The 21802-nt window shown below is 41.6% G+C and overlaps 1 protein-coding gene across 1 annotated transcript; it reads right to left on the bottom strand.

Annotated features, from left to right (window-relative positions):
• Positions 1–561: 561 nt before the first annotated feature.
• On the bottom strand, positions 562–11431 carry lfng (LFNG O-fucosylpeptide 3-beta-N-acetylglucosaminyltransferase). The gene is given in 8 exon segments (NM_001017051.1): positions 562–774; positions 939–1024; positions 1697–1862; positions 2048–2133; positions 2248–2401; positions 2615–2714; positions 3438–3486; positions 10906–11431. Coding segments are annotated over 8 exon segments (1119 nt in total). The 5' UTR covers positions 11317–11431; the 3' UTR covers positions 562–707.
• Positions 11432–21802: the final 10371 nt, after the last annotated feature.

The raw sequence follows: 21802 nt of genomic DNA, 5'->3' as shown, positions 1-21802 counted from the left end.
AGGAAGTGCATAGGTATACTCTGTAAAGCTGCATAGTGCTGTATAATAGACAAAAAACTAAATATCTTATTATATATATTATTTACCAGCCTGATCTTATTTTCTATATTTGGGATCAGATAGGAGTGCAGCAGAAATTGTTTCCCTGACATAGGCCAAAGAGTCATTTTTTGGGGGATAAGATATCCATTAATAATCTGCTCACCTTTAAAAACCCCCACTAATCCCTTCTATACAAACTATGAGCTTGGCTGATTGGACTCTGTTTTAAGGATAAATCTGTACTATATACAATAGACTGTCGAGGCATGACAAATACCCATTTTACCAGGTACTGATGGCAAAAGCAACTAGCAGGTCTTTCATTTACATTCTATAAGAATTGCAGACACTGCAAAGCAAGTCCATAGGCAACGGCTGATCCACAATGCGCAAACAGCCAATGGTAATAAGTCTCTTTCTGTAAGTCCTTCCACGACTCTTCCTTGAGAGAGGTGGCGTCGTAGCTCCACAGGAATAAGCTTTCAGTCTCCTCAGGCAGAGAGACAGCAAGAAGCGGCCGCACAGCAGCCTAATAGAATATTACTCTGCGCTAAGCACAGAATCAAAATACAAGCAATTTTCACAGCAAGGACAACGTAGAGGTCCCACAAGCCCTTTGGATACCAGGGAAACTTGGGACGAGTTTGCAGAAGATTCATTGTCTTCTAGTAAGCAGCTTTCCACGGACACCAGGGAGTATCTGGGTATAGTAAGCAATGGACAGACCGGAACCTGCGGGAAAAATAAAAATTAATTGTTAAGTTCTTCATGCACTCAAAGAAATTCACTGTTTATGTCCAGGGTTTTACATTTTTATTGTAGGGAGAAGGTTAACAATGGGCATAACAAAAGACTACAAAGGGTGCAACATGAAAACTTTAAAACCTGTTTCTTACCGTGAAGGATCTTCTTCTACAGAAAAGGCACCCTTCATCAAAATGGCGTTCCGCTTGTTTTCAAACATCCCATAACTTAATGTCACCTAAAAGAAAGGGCAACAATTATTTTTTTGCATTGCTGTTTCCCAAGCATATCTTAAGGGGATTTCTGATTTTTATGGTATACATGTTATTTCTAAATTACACTGTTTACATAGAAAATAAATCACTCCACCATTTAAAATTTTATTCTTAAACCAATAAATGTATTTTTAGTTGTAAAATTGGAGTGTAGGCGCCATCTCCGTGCGTTGAGAGCTACACATTAAATTTGCTGTCAGATAACCTATTATTTCTTACTACTGAGTGTGACTGAAGTTTATCAGAGCACAGGGCATATGGCTGTTGCACCCTGAGAAATTAAGACTATTGCTACCCCCCCCTTTTGAAATTAAAAACAAAAATATTCTGTATGCGTTTTTCAAAAACACCTTTCAATGCAAGATTCTGCATTGAAAGGCTCAATTAACTGATGCGATTTGAAAAAAAACATTTTTTCCCCATGACAGTATTCCTTTAATCTATTATCATGCAGCACTAAAGAGATGCATACTCTACTCATTCAGCGGTTTTGTTTCTAAGCAGGAAATGATTAGTGCAATATCCTCTTAGTTATATGAAACAGGTTAATGTTAAGGGGACCATGATAAGGGGACTTTTACGTTATACTTGTGAAGATTTAGAATGCTTTTAGACTTATGTTCCACAGGACTCACCTGATTGTGGATCTCACTCTGGGGAACTTGATGCAGATTCTCCAGATGCGAATGAAAGAGGTTACTGCGGATGAGTTTCACTCCCAACACAGACTCAATGATATAACCAATGGTGCAGTCATCAGGAAGCCTGATCTTTTCTGCTGTATTCATGAAATTCCCTCCACTGTAGAGACAAAAAAATAACCTCCTTGTTAAAATTGCAACAGCCAAAAGAGTCTGCAAGTAATCTGACCAACATCTGGTCTGGAAGTGATTTACTCCAGTATGGAACTGTTATGGGCTTAATGCAATGCACTAATATATGCAACAAACATTCCCACATTGCTTTAGTAAGAAGATGAAACTCACCTTGCCCATGGACTCATTTTAAGGGCCAATCCACGGCTAATACAGAAGCCAGCTCCTCCAGTAGCAAACCAAAAATTGACAGGACGCTGCAAAGAAAACATATACATAAACCTCTTGTCTATTATCATTGTGCTTACTGCACTGGTGGTACTTGGGCACATTGCCCAGACCCCACTCTATGAAACAGCTGCCGTTCTTACCATATTGTTCTCACTGATCCTCTCTGTAGCTTGGATAGGCCGGTCTAAGCTTGGCTTCCCAATGTAGATATCGTTGGTATGGGAGTATCGAGAAAGCAGTTTCACTAGTGTCTGGACATTTACATAGTTATCATCGTCGACATGGCAGAACCACCTGAAACAAAGCAGAATAAAAACAAATTAAAGAGAAGCTCAACCAAAGTTTCTAGTTCCCTATATACTGCAGAACTGGGATGCAGGAATGTTGGTAACAAAATAAATCAACATCACTTGTTTTGTGAACTGATTTAACACCAGCAGCATATACCATATGGGTGGTTCTGGGTAAGTCTAGTCCTGAGGACAGTCTTTGGGTTTGGATACTTACTTCTTATTAGACTCTATGAACTTGTCATATTCTACTGCCATCTTGCAGGAAAGAGCTTGGCGGCTGTGAGCAGCTGAGCAGTTTGTACTAATTACATTGCCTGGAAAGAATCAGAAAATAATGGTTTAGAATAGATGTATGGTTTTTGCATCTAAGGCCTGAAGGGTTAACTTAGTCAGTACAGATGCTAAGGGTTACATCTGAGGACTTAATTCAACACACTGGGGACAGCAGATGGAAGACCTCTTAACAAGTCTAGCAGGGGGATGGAAATACAGAAGTAAAAGCACAGAGCCCTGGAAAGAGTTAATTACTAAACCACACCCTTCCCCCTACAGCTCTCTTGGGCTTTTTTCCAAAATTCTGTCCTATTGAAGGAGGACTTTCCCAGAACAGGCCACCTGTTACTGGCTGCGTTCTCTCAATAGACGCTGTTTAGGGGGTCTGAATGGGAATCATTTACATGAGAAGAATAAGGGCCATGACCCCAGACTCAATAGGGGGAAAAAAATACACATGCTGCATTAGTATGAAACCCACCCTCTGCTGGTGTCCCAACCTCATACAACTAAAAATGTTACTTCCCCCCCCCCCCCTCAATATTTGGTTAAATGGTCTCTACAAAATATGGCATGCAGATACCACTGGGGTAAATGCATTGTCTTGCTCCTATTTCTGTTTTGCACAGATTTCATAAAAGTAAATTATTTAAAAAGTCCCCCTTCAGCAAGAAACAACAACAAAGGCCGCAGTGATTGAATTAAGGTTTCACTGTGTCCTACAAGAGCAAGGGATTTCTCCTTGTAAAGGTTGGGAGACTCACCTGTCTTTTTCTGAAGCTCTTCGTCTTCCCCATCAGTGAAGATAAAAGTCTGAAAGACACAATAACAATACAACATTAGTATTCTGTGGCCTGGGAATACACCTGGGACTATTTAAATATGATGCAGAAAAGCAGATGGTCGGGTTTTGGTGGGGGGGGCACAAGTAATTTGCAACCAACTCCTTTTGTTTGGGTGCTTTAAGGGTGACAGCTGTGTTAGTTAAAGGGCCTAGAGAAAAAAAAACAAAAAAAAAAAAAAAAAACTTCATTTGGCTGGTAAATAAAGACTGTGTTAAGATAAAAGCAGAAAAGTGTGCTGGGGTGGGTGGCAGAACCTAGATCATTTGTTAAAAAACCCTGCCTAATCTGCACTCCACAATACTACGCTATGGTCTATTGTGCCAATTTTAATGCCAATTGCTAAACTGAGCAGATTCATTATCCCTCATTTTTCTAAGCTCGGAACTGTTCTATACCATAGCATGACGCCCAACTTATCAGTCTATTTTAACAAACTTTACAGGGGGGGGGGGGGTTAAAAGAAATTGAAGTGGCTGCATTGCAAAGCAAGCCAGTAGAGGAGGCAGGTAGACATTAAGAAGAGGTGTCAATGTAAAAGGCAATCCTGAAGTTAAGGACAGCATAAGGAGTCAATGGTTCCTGTGGGTTTTATCTTTAGTTTGAGTTCTCCTTATTGCCAGACATTTATCAAGCCGAGAGTTATGTAGTAACAGCTTATCTACGGCACGAGACCGGCTTTATTCAACCTGCCTGAACTGAGGCTGTGAGCTGTACCAGCCTTGCACCTGTCTGCCAACTCACGTCTGTGTCCAAGTCTCATGGTCTGTGCAGCCCCACCCACCACGGCTCTTATGTAACCCTATAGCTCTGTAGGGAAGCGGCCTTACCTGGGCACACTCCGCCCACCCCTTTATATCCTCCACCTGCCTGGCAGCACTCCCTTGTTTATATAGCTAATGCCGAGCAGATGCTGCCTGTCTCTGTGGTTCTCTGTTTGTTCTTTTTGTTGGGGGGGAATGTTGAAGGGATTTGCACACACGGTAGAAAAAAAAAAAATCAATCAGTAAAACAAAGTTTTTATTTATTTATTTTTTTTAAAAAAAGGGGGATGTCCTGCCAGCTGCAGTCTGGTTTGGGTGGAAAGATTTAAAAAAAAAAAACAAAACAAAAAAACACACACAATAACAAAAGGAGTTACAAAATGGAACAAAGAACAAGATAGGAGGAGGGGAGATACCCTGGAATCTGAGCCCAGATGAAGGCTCTGTCAGCCATCATTCATACCGGCAGCGGGGTGCTTTTTATAGCAGACAAGAAGGATGAGGTTGAGACAAAGACATGGAAGGGGGCCTGCATCCTAACAATAGCCCAGATTATGCTGGCTAACTTTACTCAGCCAGGGAGAGTTTAAGTTGAAACACGTCCACCCTTATTAACATACAGCTGGCCTGGTTAAGCTTAGTGAATTCAGGGGGAAGAAGATGGATGACTGATGTGCGTATCTTTGGGTTCTTTCACTTGGGACCCGCAACATGAAAGGGAGGAAAGCCAAAAAGATGGAAGAGTATTTGCAGAAAGAACTTTTAACACAGCGACAGGCCGCTTGAACAACTGCAGAATGCAGAGAATTTTACACCTAGCATTGAAGGGGATTAAGACATAAAAAGCTTAGGCCTCAGGCACTGGTTACCCTAATAGAACCAAGTTCATATACATAACCAAAGAATACAGTCACACACATTAGCAAATGGCTTCTGCTGCCCTAGAACCATCCAAACTGCAGGTGAAGGTTGGTCCTGCAGCCACAGGCCAATTGCCTTGCTTTAACATGGAAACAGATATTTTAGAGGATCAGATATTATTTAGAGTTAGTCTGACATCTTGAACTTAATAACTTAATATACATACAAGGTAAAAGTTATTTCAGGAACGCCGGCATAGAAATTTTATTGAAACCCCATTGTCTCCAGATGCCTTACATCTCACTAGGAGACTCCCTGCCACTAAAAATAGATTAAAGCTGCCTTGTTTATAGCTCTACCATATCCAGAACACAGCCCCCCCCAACTAAAGAATAAGAAGACAATGGGATGATTTCTGTATACTCAAGAAGAGACACTTGGCCCCCTCCTTCTCTTATGAATGTACAGGAAGAGAGCAGCATGCCCTCCCTCCAATGGAAGGAAACTCCGGAAACTTGCAGCCCGCCTGCCTGCTCTGTGCTCCCTGCGACCAAGAGACGGTCAGTTCAGAACGCCAAGTGTCACCTCTTGGAAGATATCTAAGATCTACAGGCTTGCAGCCTCACAGCCCTTCCTGCCAGGCCCATCACTTGAGGAGTCAGGAAATCCAATTAACCTTTTTCTGATCCCCTTTACAATATTTAATTTTTGCTCAGTTGCAAATAGCACAGTCATGTTACTGCAGCTAAGCTTTCTTTGCTTTAAAATACTGCACAATGAAACAGTAATGACTGGGTTAAAATACAAACATTCAGGTAAAAGGAGCCACTAAAGTGAGAGTTTGTCAATATACAGTAGTACCTGGTATATAAATTCCTTTGTACACTAACAAGGGCCATAAAAGGTAGATGACATCCAATGTCATTGCAAACAGAATGTCATAAAAAGCAAGGTGAAGGTGTGGTGGACCGGTGATGTGCAAGGTTACAGCAAGCACTACACACCTACGGCTTAGTATTAGCCTAATGTATCACAGCAACCTCCAAAAAATCTTAGTACATACCTGCAGCTTAATGAAAAACCTCTGATCTTTATGGTACTATACCTTTAAACTGAGCTTCTTTCTATCTGCAATCTAAAACCGCAGGAGTATGTGTTATACAGGAAAGGAAAACTTCTGCTTTTTGCCTCCTGCTTTCAAAATGCAAAGTTTCATTTTAATAGAAACTTCTCAAAATTTCAATTTGAGTCAAAAGAAGAAAATGTCCCCTTTTTGCTTCAGGATGGGGCCCAAGACAGAGGAAGCCTTATTGTTTTAAGCACCAGTCGCTCAAAGAAAGACAGGATGCCAGTTCCTTCAGTAACAATAGGGCCCACCAATGTAGTGGGTGTAGTTGAAAAAAGCCCCTTAGAGAGCTCTTTTGCCCACAAAGGACAATAGGTCCTGTGCTACAATAGAGCTGAGCTCCGTTCTAACAAAAGCTGGAACAAGACAATCAAGCCAAATAAACCAGTGCAATCACCTCTGAGCCAGTTACATGTGAAATATCTGAAGGGTTTTTGCAATAATTTATTAGCAGTCTGGTGTAATCACAAGGTGTGTTGGGCAGACAAGTCTGTTTTAAATTTGAATTTCCCGCTGGGTGACAGCAGACAGGTTTAGCTGGATGGTACCGGCTTGATTTGCACTCAAAAAATCTTAAACCTGTATAAGAACATAAGGGAGGGGTTAAGGGGAAATTTAGCTAGAACATGCTATCTGGTATACCCAAAACACTATCACTCCCAAAAAAACAGTACAAGCAGCCAACGGCTTACTTTGGGCACAATTTATCCATAGAAACTTCCCCACCCAGTTTATCTACAACTGTTCCAAAAAAGTAATACAGGATACAATTAAGGCCCCTGGCTCCTTGCAACAGACTGACCTAAATCAAGAATACGATGTGCATGCTGTTGCAGAACTACAACCACCTGTTCCCCTTATCAACGAAGGTAGAGGACTATTAAGAATTATTACCAGGAACCAATAATAATATGCTGTACCTTTAGAGGAAAGAATGCAATACCATATACTAAGCATGTGCAGAAGACAGCTACCTATGTTCAAGTGTGGTTTTACAGTAAGGCTATAAAATGGACAATACACAACTGATGAGTGCACAGGCTCTCAGTCAGCACATTCCGGTTCTATTATAAGGAGGTCGGATCCAGCTCACGCCAGCCGCACCTGATCCCAAAGAACCATGTGCACACACAAGTGTTTATACTATAAACACTCAGAAGAACTCTCACTTATGCAGTATTGTTTATATATACACAGAGCAGCACGTCAGGAGCAAGTCAGGGAGAACACACCTCCCCAAGCCGTTACACCTGAGGACAAGCACTGGCACCGTTCCTGCTGCAACAGGGCTTTGCACTGGGATCATTAGTGAATTAAGCAGATTCTCTGCACAGTTATGTCTGCAGAACACATATAGCCTGTTAGCCTCCATGTGCCTGTATTGTGGCCATCAGTAAGGTAGGCTATCAAAGATGCACAATAGAAAAACTGGTCTTCTGATGTGTAGCTGTACTTGTATGCAGGTCATCTGCTGCGCACATAAGGCGCACTAAATGCCCATCAGATTTGACCTATAAGTATAACTATGCCATGCGTTCTTGCAGTGTGCGGGTATATACAGTTCATAAGTCACCTATGGGCAAGGAATGAATACAAGACTGATGCCCTCTACCTCAGCAAACTTATGAAATCATAAGTATTTCATCTGCCACCGACAGACCACTGCAGGGCTGGCATGGGCAACACTGCCAGTTCCCAAAGGTGCCCACATTAAGGCAAAAACCCATGAAGTGGTTAGGCTTTTCACACCACAATCTTTGATGTGCTACATAAAAGCCCATAAATACCCAATGACCTAAAACATACAGTAGGCATTGTAATCTTCTGAACCTAATTAACTGCAAATGAGACAGTTCAGAAATGCAAGTCTCGTGGATGGGATTAGCCCAGAATATCCCATCAGCTGTGGTGGTCTATGCTTTTCATCTTCTCTTTCACTTCTAACTTCTATTGTGTGACCAAAATAGCCATTTATGATCTCTGGACAATAGGCCAAGGTAACATTATCACTGCCAGATAAGACACAGGAAAATGCAGCTATTGTATTCATAACAAGGGCCTTTGTCTGTTATTTTATAAACTGTATTTTTTATCTGCTTTGTATTTTGGATGGTTAAACCAGATAAAACATAAATATCACTAAACATTAACTTGACACAGTCAAGTGCACCCAAAACCCACTGACCTGTAACACATTGCCGGTCTGTCTGTTATTGCCATTCAACAAGCTGCACACTGACTTTAAGCCACTAACCTGCACCTACCCCTAGAAAGAATGTCCGCTCTATTACAGAATGCCCATGGCACAGCTGGGAGAGGTTTGTGTTCATGTGTGAGTGGAGCCTCTGTTTTGGGTTAAACAGTGGTTGTTTACTGCCCAGGGGGAAATGGAAGAAAACTGGATTTTCCACTTGTGCCCAACAGATTTGGCAAAGCATCAGTTTTGAAAGATCTGTTGACAAAACATACCAGATGACTGCTGATTGCTATCAGCAACTAAATTGTTTCAGCTACAACAGTAACACCTTAAAGGGTATTCAGTTCAAAACTAGAATCCCTAAATATTCAGTCTTAAATTGTAGCCACAAAGTTCATTGGGGGTCTGACAAAGGGGAGCTTGGGAAACAATTCTGCAAAGATGACTTGGCACTCTGGCTTTGATGGCTTTTTTGGTAGGAATGGTGCAACAAAGCCAGAATTATGAATTCTAAAACAGAGGATAGGATTATCCCTACAGTCTTTAAGAGAAGCACTGGGGAACTGTCAAGCACCTTTCTAACTGAACCAATTGCATCGGAAGGGTCAATAAGAGATGGCTAGTTTCCCATCGTATTTGGAGTGAACAGCTTTGCCAATTTTAGATCCCCCTCAAATGGTTGTCCTTCAACTCCCCTACAAGGCCTGTCAGCCTGTCAAAAACACCCAAAGAGCTATCAACAATGTTTAGTAGCCCCCTCCTAAAGTGTTTTTTTGCCCTGTATCTCTAGGCAACAAGAACTGGACCCTACCACAGCGGTAGCTTGGTTAGAAGTGTTCCCATGAAAAGAGCCTCGTTGCAAGAGGCGGCAAAGTCTTTCTCTGAGCTCGGAGAAAAGGGGCATTGTTAGCAAGCACAGGGGGACAGCGTGAGAGCAAAGACTTGGTCCCTGGGAACTCAAACAGCCTGGAAAACCAAAGAAAACAATACGGAACTAAAGAAGAAAGCACAGCGACCCATTCCCAGGGATGTCACTCTATAGGGCCTGGAAATTTATCCTTGCACCCCTTCCCTTCAAAGCACAGCTCAATGCGATTCATACATTTTGTTCTACGCTTAAAGGAAAGCGACATAAAAGCTCAAAATGAAGAAGTATGCATGGACAGGTATAATAAAGATTTATCCGTCTTTGAATGCTGCAATTGCCCCCCCTGCTCCCTGAATGTTTTAATAAAAGCTTTAGCTCCTGAGAGCACTGCAACTTCCTGTGCAGTTCAACTTAGAATCCATTGCAGCGCAAGCACATCAAGATACAAAAGTCACGCCAACTGCTCAGTACTGTTATCAGGAAGTCACTTTGAGCCTCTGCAACATCAAAAATGAAATGGTGCTGAAACTTCCCATAAAGCAACATCTTATTTTCAATGGTTGTAATGAAACTAATTTAAACAGAAGGCTCACCAGCCTACATAAGCATATTCATGCAAAGTGACAGAAGTGACTGTGACCCCAATCTGTGTACAGCGGAGAAAGGTTAGTGTATTTCATTTGCTAGAACTCCCTGGCAGATGGCAGAGGCAAGGTTAAGGTTTCAGAGGAGCCCAGGGAGAGCTACATGTATATCAGAGCTTCTTTTCCCATCCATGCTGCAAGATCTCCGGAGGCCTGGGTGCTCAGCACCCGCGTCTCAGTTGACAGGTCACATTTGCCAACACAAATTAGATTTCATGCCCCTCCCCTCTAAAGGTTTGAAACAAACCCCCCTACAGAATGAAAGAAAGGGGACATAACTCTGCTCCATTGTAAGCAGACACAAAAGGAAAATGGGTAAATATGCATAACAAATACAAACCATCTATTTACAAGCCACAGGCCTGGCTGTAGCACTAAGGGAGAAAGGGGGTATAGAAAAAAAGTAGGATCGCCAACACTGATATGTGGATGAGAAAGACCCCACTGCTCCTAAAAGCCCACAAATCCAATAAGAATTGGTTACATTTATTATATTCTTTATCAACAACAAATGAACCTTGCATCAGGCTATAAAGGGCTTTTTAATGCTATAAAGCTTTACCAATCTCTGGCCTGCTTTCCCACTATAGAACAGATTGGGCTATAGACTAACTGGCTGTGACCACCAAGTAACCCCTGCAGCCTTTGCCTGCCCCATGCTGCTGGGAGGTTGCACTTTCCTGACTGTGTGACTTACATGTGCCAGACAGACACTATTATATAGGGCTGCAAGGTGACACTTTTGCTAGAGGTAAATGAGAGGCTACCAGGGAAGGAATCCAACAACTGCACACTACTGCGAACTCCCAAGTCAGGCCAGTGTCACCTAGAGGTGTTAGCCAAATGGCCCGAGCCGTGTGCCAGCCAAATGGCCAGTAGCTGAGTAGGCGCTAATGTGAGGCGCAGGTGTGAAGTCTAACATTTACTTACTTGCGCCTTATTGCGGGAGATCCACGTGTCCATCAGCAGGTCCATTCGGGACCGGTGGAATTTTTTGGTGGTTTTCACCGCTATGAATACATCGTTGGCCGTGATATCTTCTACGGGAGCCTGGGAAGCTTTGGACGGGGTCGCCACCTGCTCCACGTCTCTCCTCACCCGGGTGAGTTTATTGAAATAAGCAGAGAAGGTGCCGGCATCCTGGGCTCCCTTGTTAGCGTTCCCCTCATCCCCGGGGTTGGCGGGCTCCAGGGCTGCCCGTAAATGAGCGGCTCCAGCGCCGGGCTCCTCTCTGCTCTGCACCATCGGCCGGCTCTGCTGATCCACCATGAGCACCAGCAGGCAGGTGAGGGTCGCACCCACCATGGACAGCAACAGCTTCTTTCCACAGTTCTTCAGCATCTTGCAGCGCTACACTCAGTACTCCTCCTCTATATGAACCGTGTGCCCACAGGCTAACCTTAACACACCCCGGCACTGTCCAACATGAACGTCTCTCTATCACACACACCCTTCCCCTCTGTCTTTCTCCTTCAGCCTGACTTCGCTAAGCTCCCGGCGAGCATTTAAAATCTCCTACCAGTCAAGCCACGCCCACAAGCGGCGAGCCAAATGTGTAACAACGCCCACTTCTCGCTTTAGGCGCTATGTGGGCGTGGCCACAGGCAGTCCGCTAAAGTCTGGCTCTGCTTATTATTCTTAGCGGCTTTATATGTGGGCTTGCTTACAGTGTCTGTGTTGGACACACGGACGGAGTGTGCCCTCTTGTCCCCTAACCATTTGCCTTTTCTTGCCCTTTACCTGCCCTGTAGCATTTTGTTTGTGTTAGGTGTCTGCCTGTCTGAATTAGAACGTTTGTAATTGGAATGTGTTCACACAACGCTCTAGTCGCCTCCACACTAAGGGGCACATTTACTAACCCACGAACGGGCCGAATGCGTCCGATTGCGTTTTTTTCGTAATGATCGGTAATTTTGCGATTTTTTCGGCGTCTTTACGATTTTTGCGTAAAAACGCGAGTTTTTCGGCGTCTTTACGAATTTTGCGTAAAAACGCGAGTTTTTCGTAGCCATTACGAAAGTTGCGCAAAGTCGCGATTTTTTCGTAGCGTTAAAACTTGCGTGAAACGCTACGAAAGTTTTAACGCTACGAAAAAGGCGCGACTTTGCGCGCAAGTGTTAACGCTACGAAAAAATCGCGACTTTGTGCAACTTTCGTAAAGACGCCGAAAAACTTGCGTTTTTATGCAAAAATCGTAAAGACGCCGAAAAACTCGCGTTTTTACGCAAAAATCGTAAAGACGCCGAAAAAAATCGCAAAAAATACGAAAAAGTCACAAAATGTTCGTTTCCAATCGGAATTTTTCCAATTCGGATTCGAAATCGTGTCTTAGTAAATCAGCCCCTAAGGGTGAGGACACACAGAGCTACTAGTAGCAGCTACTTGTCACAGCTACTGAAATAGACAATGCTGATCATTTACTGATAACTGTCTCTATGTGTGTTTTAGCAGAGGCAATTCTCAGTATTGTCTATGGCAGGGTATTTTTAGAGCTTAGTAGCTGTGAAAAAAGTAGCTGCTACTCGTAGCTCTGTGTGTCTTCACCCTAAGGGCTGAGCTACTAGTAGCAGCTACTTGTCATTCTTCTAAAATAGGCAATGCTGATCATTTACTGATAACCGTCTATACCTGTGTTTTAGCAAAGGTGATTCTCAGCATTGTCTATGGCAGGGTATTTTCTGGAGTTTAGTAGCCATCAAAAAGTAGCTGTTACTAGTAGCTCAGTGTGTCTTCACCCTAAGGGCTGAGCTACTAGTAGCAGCTACTTGTCATTCTTCTAAAATAGGCAATGCTGATCATTTACTATTAACCGTCTATACCTGTGTTTTAGCAAAGGTGATTCTCAGCATTGTCTATGGCAGTGTATTTTCTGGAGTTTAGTAGCCATCAAAAAGTAGCTGTTACTAGTAGCTCAGTGTGTCTTCACCCTCGCGAAGCAATTTCGGCGATTTGCGTGTGCCATCCCACTGGCGACTTACATTTTCGCTGGTGGGATGGTAGTTCGGGGAGATTAGTCGCCCGTGACAAGGGAGATTTGTCGCGGGCGACTAATCTCCCCGTGTGCCAGAGCCCTTATAAGTGAAGACAAAGCCAGTTTGCCAAATGAACTTTGAAAATATGTTATAGTTTACCTTAGTGGAATATAAGTGTGACTAACAGTTACTAAGCCCCTCAGCAAATAATTTTAGTGCCTTTTAAAAGTGTGTGCCTTTGGCATAAACATTATAATACACGAGCCATAAATATTCTGTAAATTATATCATTAGAAACAATTTTTAGGATGTCAGTTATAAACAGTAATTTCTGTCACGTGATTCATTCACTTAAATGTGTGCATAAAAAATGTACGTCCTGTTGTAAAATATGATAATATTACGTTGTTGTAGTTCCATGACCTGTACAAAAGCACTCAGCCTTCAGCCTCATGCTTTTATATAGTAATGGAATTCCCCTGTGACTTATAATATCCTTATATTTAACAATAGGGGATAAATTAGTCACTATATTAACACATCTTTATAAAGCTCCAACATATTCTTCAGCAGTCTACAATAGATGGGTGTATGCATCAAACATACAGATAGTGTACAGATAGTGTAAATATTGAGCGATGCAGGAGGGAAAGAGGACCCTGTTCAATAGAGCTTACAATCTACCTTTTGGGCACCCCAGCAATTACAGGACCTGCTTACTGTATATTTACACACCTGAACAGGGGAATATGGAAACCTGCGGTAGCTCAAGAAAATCTAGATGTCATGCCAGCTAGGCCCACACCATATCATCATAAGTTTGGGTATGAGCCCCAATGAAAGGACCATGTCTAAATGGCCAGTAACAAGCAGGGTTCCCTACAGATGTTGCTGTGTGCAATTCTATACTAGTGATTTTAAACAATAAGCAAGAAACTCATGATTCAGATAACTCCTGTGCCCACGGAGAGCATCTGTGCCTCTGTGTGCAAATGGCTCAGATCTGTGAAATCCATGTTCCCTGCAGACGGTAACGGGATTACAACTAGTTTTTCATGGCTGGGGTTCTGGGGATAAAGTAACATGCATAAGGTCACAAGGGGCCCATGGGAGAAGTTAGTCTCCCCGCTGTGCTGGCATTCCCTGTGCCATTCCTACAAGCAAAACTCTCAGAAGCCCTGTGACTCCTCTCTGTGCTGTGTCGCCAGAATCATTACTGTTAATGGTAGCAAACAAATATAAAAAGTTCCCTGGAGAAAGTAAACCCTCATTTTTTGTTATAGTGGCATTTATTTCTAAAGCTCTTATGCAAATATTGACTCTTTGTAAACAATATAATTGATTGTTTCCTGACCTCTGCTTGGTGATATAATAAATGTGTAGTACAATGCAGCAGATATTACCATTGAATTGCCATATTATTCATTTGTAACTAAAAAAGGTTACGGGAAATTCTGATGATGTTTATATATTTATGTTATCCATATTAGAATTAGAATTAGAAGCTCATAATTAAGGCTTAAGGCTCAGGGCAGTGCACCTGAGCCCCCCCCCCCCCCCTCCATATACTGTGGTGAGTTACAATTTGTGGCCATCTTTTCTTATTTTTGTGTAATTTATCCATATTAATAGGCCCAGGTTGTAGCAAAAGTAGACAGTAGACCTTGTGGCTGTTGTTGGTTCCTGGACTATAGCAATAGCACCAACAAAAGACATACTTTGCATAACTGCATTTGGGAATTTTTAAAGCAAAAGAAAATATAATACTGAACTGTCCCATAAACATAGGGACTTTTGGCACTATGTAAATGGGATGTTATTCTTTTCATTTACTTTAGGGAGGTCATTTTAGAACTTCTCTCTTTGCACCCAGATCTTTGGTGCTGTTTTGATTTTCACCTACTTACTTTTTGTCACCTACTGTGCTAATTGGAGAGTCATAATATCAATTAACACCTGTTTTCATTCCAATGGCCCTGTAAGCAACATCTACTAAAATCCTTTCATATGCAGTTCTGCAAATATCTATCATTATCACTAAAGCATTTACTACACTGCTGCAGGAATAGTATGTCTAGAGGCAAAGAGTAATGCATGAGTAAAGCATGTGGCATGCAATACTCATCGTATTATGAATTTGAAAAGGGATTACACTGTTTGTTAATAATAAATTATCATTTTTATTTGTCTTTGGTTTTGTGGTAATACTAATCTGTAGCTAAGGCTAGAGTGCCCAAAAGGTAGAAAGGTGCCCAAAAGGTAGAAAGGTGCCCAAAAGGCTAGTAGGTAGCCTCTATGCACACTATCAGTTTACAGGAGGCTTTTTTTTTGGTAGTAAATCTTGTTTTTATACATCCAAAAAATGCCACCAAGTTAGGAATTCAAAAATAACTACCTGGTTTGGGGGCACTGGGAGCAACATCCAAGGGGTTGGTGAGGAATATGTTGCTCACGAGTAGGCTTAATGTATGATGTAAAAAGTAGTAAAAGTTAAAAGCAGACCCCACCTCAGTAAACTGTGGGCTAAGTGGTGTATTGAGGTCTACAGGACACTCTGTATTGCCTATGCTACTGATAGCTAACCTTTTATGCCTAGCATTCTCTATCCAACATTGGGTTTTTGCGGGGAAAGTTAATATTTAAAATCTGAGAAAGTAAGTGCAGACAGCATACTGACTTGCAGAATTGCACTGCAGAGCTGAACAGACATAGGACTAGTTCATTCTGTACATGCATATGGCAAATGGTAAGCATATTATTGCAAAGTCTTAACATACTCGACCTTGTTTGTTTATGAAAACCCCTCGGCCCCTTGATTGTACCGCAAATTGCTGTAGATATAAAAATAGACTTGCAAGAGACCTTTAGCCCAATTTGGACCTGTGACAGTTTGTCTGTCCAAGTGCCACTGGCAGCAGTTCACAGATATGTGTTAAAGTGGAGTGTTTGTTGAAAAGGCAGAAGTGTGTCACATGTGAAACTTTACCCCTTTCACCCCCCCCCCATAGCATTTACACATGCTAATAAAACTGACAAGTGTGTTTTCGTAAAGTATATCTTTCACAATATAAGCATTCTTAATCTACTTGGTCAGCAAGTAAAATCATGAAGTAGGGAGATAGGTTTACATTAGTAATAATGCAAAAAACCAAAACGTATTAGATTGACTTGTTGGTGCTGCTTTTAACATTCAGTAGTATTAGGACAAAACACCCTGTGTGCCATTGGACAAAGAGTTAAATATGTGTTTGTTGACAGAGCAGTTTTATGTATCCCATCATATGGCAACACCAGAATGAATTGATCTCATTATGCTCCATGGGTTCAGTGGTCACAGGGGCGTAACTACCGGGAGTGAAGGGGGTGAGATTGCACCTAGGCCTGAACCCCCCCAGTGACTGCATTGCATCTTGTGGAAGAGGAAATCTATGCATCGAGGGGGGAATGGGGGGCCTAACTGCATGTCCTGCTCCAGGGCCGAGGAGGTCCTGGTTTTGTTACTGATGGGTCAGTCAGCAAAACCAAAGCTGACATTATAAAAAATAAGTCAACTTATTTTGTATCTGGCATTACCGGTAATCAGTGTACCATATTATTAGGGTCATGGCACTTGTGGTGTTTTCTAAATAGCGGCAGAAAAATGTCTGATCCTGGCCACGTTACCTTTCATTAATTATAATGCAAATCTGACTGGCATTGGATGGATGCTACTGGTTCCGTTAGCCTAAACCACATTTATCTCTGCTGCTGATTTTCAGAAAACAAAGGATCTATCTAAATCCAAGTGTGCAGAACAAGGCATGCAAATGCTGCCTTATTGTACAATAGGTCTTTTCATATGAGATCTGCAAAATCTAATTTGCATTGGTGCAGTGTAAACAATCAACACCTTGGGGTTGTAAATGGCCATTATCTGGTATGAAGGCCCCCCTCCCCTTCTGTAAATAGCACAGGTCATTTGCATTTGTATTGCAGTCAGCAATCAGAGTTCCCATCAGTCTATGGATTGCCAGTCCCAGTAAATTATCTAGAAAAGTACCTGTTTTCTTATATTTTGTCTTGAGATAGAATTCACAGTTGTACAACATTGTTAGATATAACTAAGGGTGAGCAACTAGTAGCAGCTACTTTTTCATGGATACTGAACTCTAGGGAATACCTTGCCATAGAAAATACTGATAATTGCCTCTACTAAAACACATGTAGAGACAGTAATCAGTAAAAGATCAGCATTTTCTATTTTAGTAGCAACAAGAAATAGCTGCTACTAGTAGCGCAGTGTGTCTTCACCCTAAATTTGCTGGCAGAGAGTGCTTTCTGCTGTGTGGTAATGGAATGTTTAATTGTACAAAAGTGAATATGTTTCTAATTATAAGTATATATCTATGTGGTTGCTGAAATAACCAACTGCAGAGGGCAATGTACCTCAGTGTGAAGGCTGAGTGTAATAAATTGCAACTGCTGAAGACGTACATTAGATCCCTGAGTTATAGAGTAAGGCTGGTTGGCATCCATTATCTTTTTCCAAACTCAGAATTTTCAAGATCAGTTGCATTTGGCACAAAAAGACAATTGTAGGTTAAGTTATGAAAATAAACTGTGCTTGACCCTATGGGTACTAGATGTGTCAGATGCATTGCACTCAGCAGCTGTGGTTGCTTTGTTAATAGCCTCAGCCTGCAAAAGTGCCATAGCTAGCAAAAGGTGACAGATACATCTGGTGGCAGAAGGCTGAGGTCTGTGACCAGCATAGGCTTGTTTTCCGGATGTACAAAAATGCAGTTTCAGCTTCATAGTTCTAAAATAGATAGAATAACTCATGAAGTTTTGATAAAATACCATGTTATTAGTATTTGGCTGTATTTTTTAGACCATTAGTGTTCTGAGACAGCCACACGGGGTGTCACATAGTAAAACCAGCATTTTTGCTGACTCTGTCTGTTCTGTCCTGTGACAGCCTCATTCCGCATAATTGGTTCTTATAATGCCACAGATCTGCCAGTGACAGCAGACACTCCAAGCTCCTGTCTCAGTTCTATTCAGGCAGATTAGCATTTCCTTAATAAAGGTTGACAGTAATCTTTCATCCTGAGAAATAATTGTTTTTTCCCAGAGAAGAAGGTAAAGACCAAGGCTGGTCATACATACCCAGATCTGATTAGGCAGTTTATCCAATTCCGACCATATTTACAGTCTAAGTATCTATGTCAGCTTTGGATTGGTTTCTACAGATTAGATCACAGACGATCTGTCCAAACTGGTGGATCCCCCCAACATAGCACATGATGATTTCCGTCAGCAGAAACATACTGTACAGTAGAATGTGGCCATCCACCTGTATGGCCAGTCATACAGCATCCATTCATTAGGCCCATGGCCCCGTAATGCATTAAGTATTTTTTTTCCTTTTTTTACACATATATTGTAGGTACCCAATGCAGACTGCTTTAGACATGAACACAGGGGTTTCTTCAGTCTCGTTGGAGCTTTCTATTTCATCATAGATCTACAATGGGTATTTGCCATTGCACTACATAGCGAGAAGAAAAAGTAAAAAAGAGCAGCACGTGACACCAACATTTGGAAGAAATATAAGTTAGAACATAAAGGAAGGATCTTTTTACATCCCTGATGGCAAATACAGTTTCATGTAATATTGAATGTTTAATATTTTGCTGGGGAAAAAGTAAAAATGTAGTGAGTCATCATACACTGGGAATAAAAAGACATCCACTTTTAATTTGTATTTCATTCAACACTAATGCTTTTTAAGGACACATCCCAAAATACATATATCATATTTATGAAACGATTTATTCACTGCAACATCTGTGTAATGTTCCATCACTCTATGCAGTTTTATTGTAAGTGCTATATATTTCAATAGGGGTGGAACACACACAATTTCTTTGCAATGATCCTTACTGTGAGAAGGCAGCAAGTAAAAATGCTTAGAAAATTTAACTTTCATTAAAGAATAGCATTCGTTTACAGCCTCCGCACCCTAACTGGCCTACAAACTGGGCGCTTTGGGGGTCACACGGAGCTACTAGTAGCAGCTACTACTCACGGCTGCTAAAATAGACAATGCTGATCATTCACTGATAATTGTCTCTACTTGTGTTTTAGCAGAGACAATTTGTAGTATTGTCTATGGCAGGGTATTTAGTAAGCATGAAAAAGTAGTTGCTACTAGTAGCTCTGTGTGTCTTCACCCTTCTCTCCCTTTAAGAAACAAATTCTTTCATTTCGTGCAGAAATAGTGTTGTTTCATACTCTGATCTCCAGTGCCTTGCCGGCATGTCCAGAGCTGACAGGGTCACTGAGTTGTTTGTCTTAATAATCTCTCAGTGGTTGGTGCCTTCTGTATTCTGGAAATAGGGACAGATGCACAGGTCAGTGGCACCACAAGTTCAAGCTCAGAAGTCACAGCAGTAAAAAGAAAACCACAGAATGACAGTAACAAAGGTCCACTTGTCCAGAAGTACATGTGGAGACTGTGCAGATCCATTAGACTGGGTGCCTGGACAAAGCTATGTTTTTCAGCCCTATCTTTGGACTGATTTCCCAAGTCCATTTCCTGAGGGTATGGAATAAGCCATGAGGGCGTACAGCTGCGTGCTAAATAAGCACAATGTCGCTTATTATTTTAAGGAGGACCAAAAGATTTTTTCTCCCTCTTGCAATTTTTAATTGCTAATTTCGTGACCTATGCCTTGCCAGATGAATTTCTGCTTCCAGCTGGAGGCAAACACAATAAAAAAGAAACTTACAATCAGTATTTGTCTAGATTAAAAGGGCATTAGGATGAGACAAGGAAAATGCTTGCAGTGTCTTGATGAAAAAAGACAATCGATCTATTTCATATCTGTAAGGTTAAATTATGGTCATCACCATGAGATCTGTGGGCTTTGGGTATGACATTATTATTTTCATGGCATCTGTGTGATAACCAACTCTATTTGGAACCCAGATACCCTTTACTTTATATTATAAACACATATTATTCATAAGTGACTGGCCAGTCTACTTTAGAATCAATAATTTACACAAACAATAAAAACACACATGAAAAAACAGTTTAAAAAAAAAAATTCTGCTTTTATCCTTCAAATCATGAAAAACAATCATCAAAAATTATCCAAAAATATAAGTGCAATGTGCCAAAAAGTCTGATGTCGCAGAGTTCCAGTTATAGTACAATATCCTCCTTGTAAAGTGCAATCATATCAAGAGTATACCCATATATCAGAGTGTACTGATCACTCCTATTCTCATTCTTAGCAGCAGATAATAAAGTGCAATGTCAGAGAGTAATATGAGAGTATTTATGCATGTTGTATCCAGTATAACAAATTTATATGTAGCTATCAACCAGCCAGTTTATATGCATAAAGGTGAAGAAACACAGAGCTGCTAGTAGCAGCTACTTGTCTCGGCTACTAAAATAGACAATGCTGATCATTTACTAATATTTGTCTCTATGTGTGTTTTAGCACAGGCAATTCTCAATATTGTCTTATGGCAGGGCATTTTCTGGCATTTAATAGTCGTGACAAGTAGCTGCTACTAAGTAGCTCAGTGTGTCTTCACCCTTACAGTTATCCCTGTTGCTAGCTGGCAGGACTGCAGTATTAAGTATTAAGACTAAAAGCCATATTCTGAGAGCTGAAGAATGTGAATTAGTAAGGGGGGGATAAAGGAACAAAATGAATTGTACTAGATGAGAATCCAGGCATTGACAGGCAGCCCTCAGTGTGATGACTAGACACTCAGTTGGGATATCCTGTGTAAGTGGGGGCCATGGATGCTGCAGACAGTGTTGGTTCTAGACATTGTGTTTCCTAAGGCAAAGGTTTAAATGGCGTCCTGCCCTTTACATCTGCACACATACTAAAGCAACATGCAGAAACACCCAGCCCCCCACTCAAATACCAGGTTTCTGTGTATCAACAGTTCTAAAAACACTTTACTCAACATAAAACTATATAGAACAAAACTTTAAAAGCAAAAAATACTTAAACAGGGGGAATAATTAACAATTCCATTTATACTGGAAGTCACCAAAAGAGCCTCCTATCATTTAATGTGAGGATGCACCAAAAAGGCTCCTAGCAAAAGCTACACAGGGGCTTCTTCAGTGCTTTGCGGTAGTGGGAATATTCAGTGTCAGACAGTCAGAGACTGTGCTATAATCCATCACTTGTGTCTGCACCACAACACTTACAGACTTACAGGTAACTGTGCAGTGGTCAAGCAGCCTAAAATTCACAGAGGTAACAGAGAACTTACATTTAACTTGGCCAAAAAATTTGATTCACCAGAAAATATTAAAGGGCATTCTTAATGGCAAAAGGCTTTCATAAACTTCCCAAATTTGTGCCCCCAGCTTGTCAAAGTAGCAGATCTTTACACAATTAAGCTGGCCATACACGGCATAGCCAAGTGAGCGGATCTTCACCTGATATCCCCACCTACAGGTGGCGATATCGGGGAGGCATGTAGGTGAATTCGATCGTTTGGCCCTGGGGCCAAACGATCGAATTCTGCACGCGACAATGGGGCAGTCGGTTCGGGGACCGCATCAACGAGCCGATGCGGTCCCCGATCCGACTGGATTTTCTAACCTGCCCGACTGATATCTGGCCTGAAATGGGCCAGGCCCCTCGTTTCTTAACGAGTTTCTTAACAAGTCGGTCCAAGGGACCGATATCGGCAGCTTCTATCGGCCCGTGAATGGGGGCCTTTAGGTTACCAACACAGTCCAACTATAGTATAGTAGAATAGGGCATATAGGGACCTGTCTCCAGCAGAGGACTACATTAATGCGCCAATGCATTCCTACGTTGACTGCA

Source organism: Xenopus tropicalis, chromosome 9 (genome assembly GCF_000004195.4).
Source record: "Xenopus tropicalis strain Nigerian chromosome 9, UCB_Xtro_10.0, whole genome shotgun sequence".
Taxonomy (NCBI): domain Eukaryota; kingdom Metazoa; phylum Chordata; class Amphibia; order Anura; family Pipidae; genus Xenopus; species Xenopus tropicalis.
The sequence above is the reverse complement of the archived record's forward strand: the minus strand, read 5'-3'. Positions and strand labels throughout refer to the sequence as shown.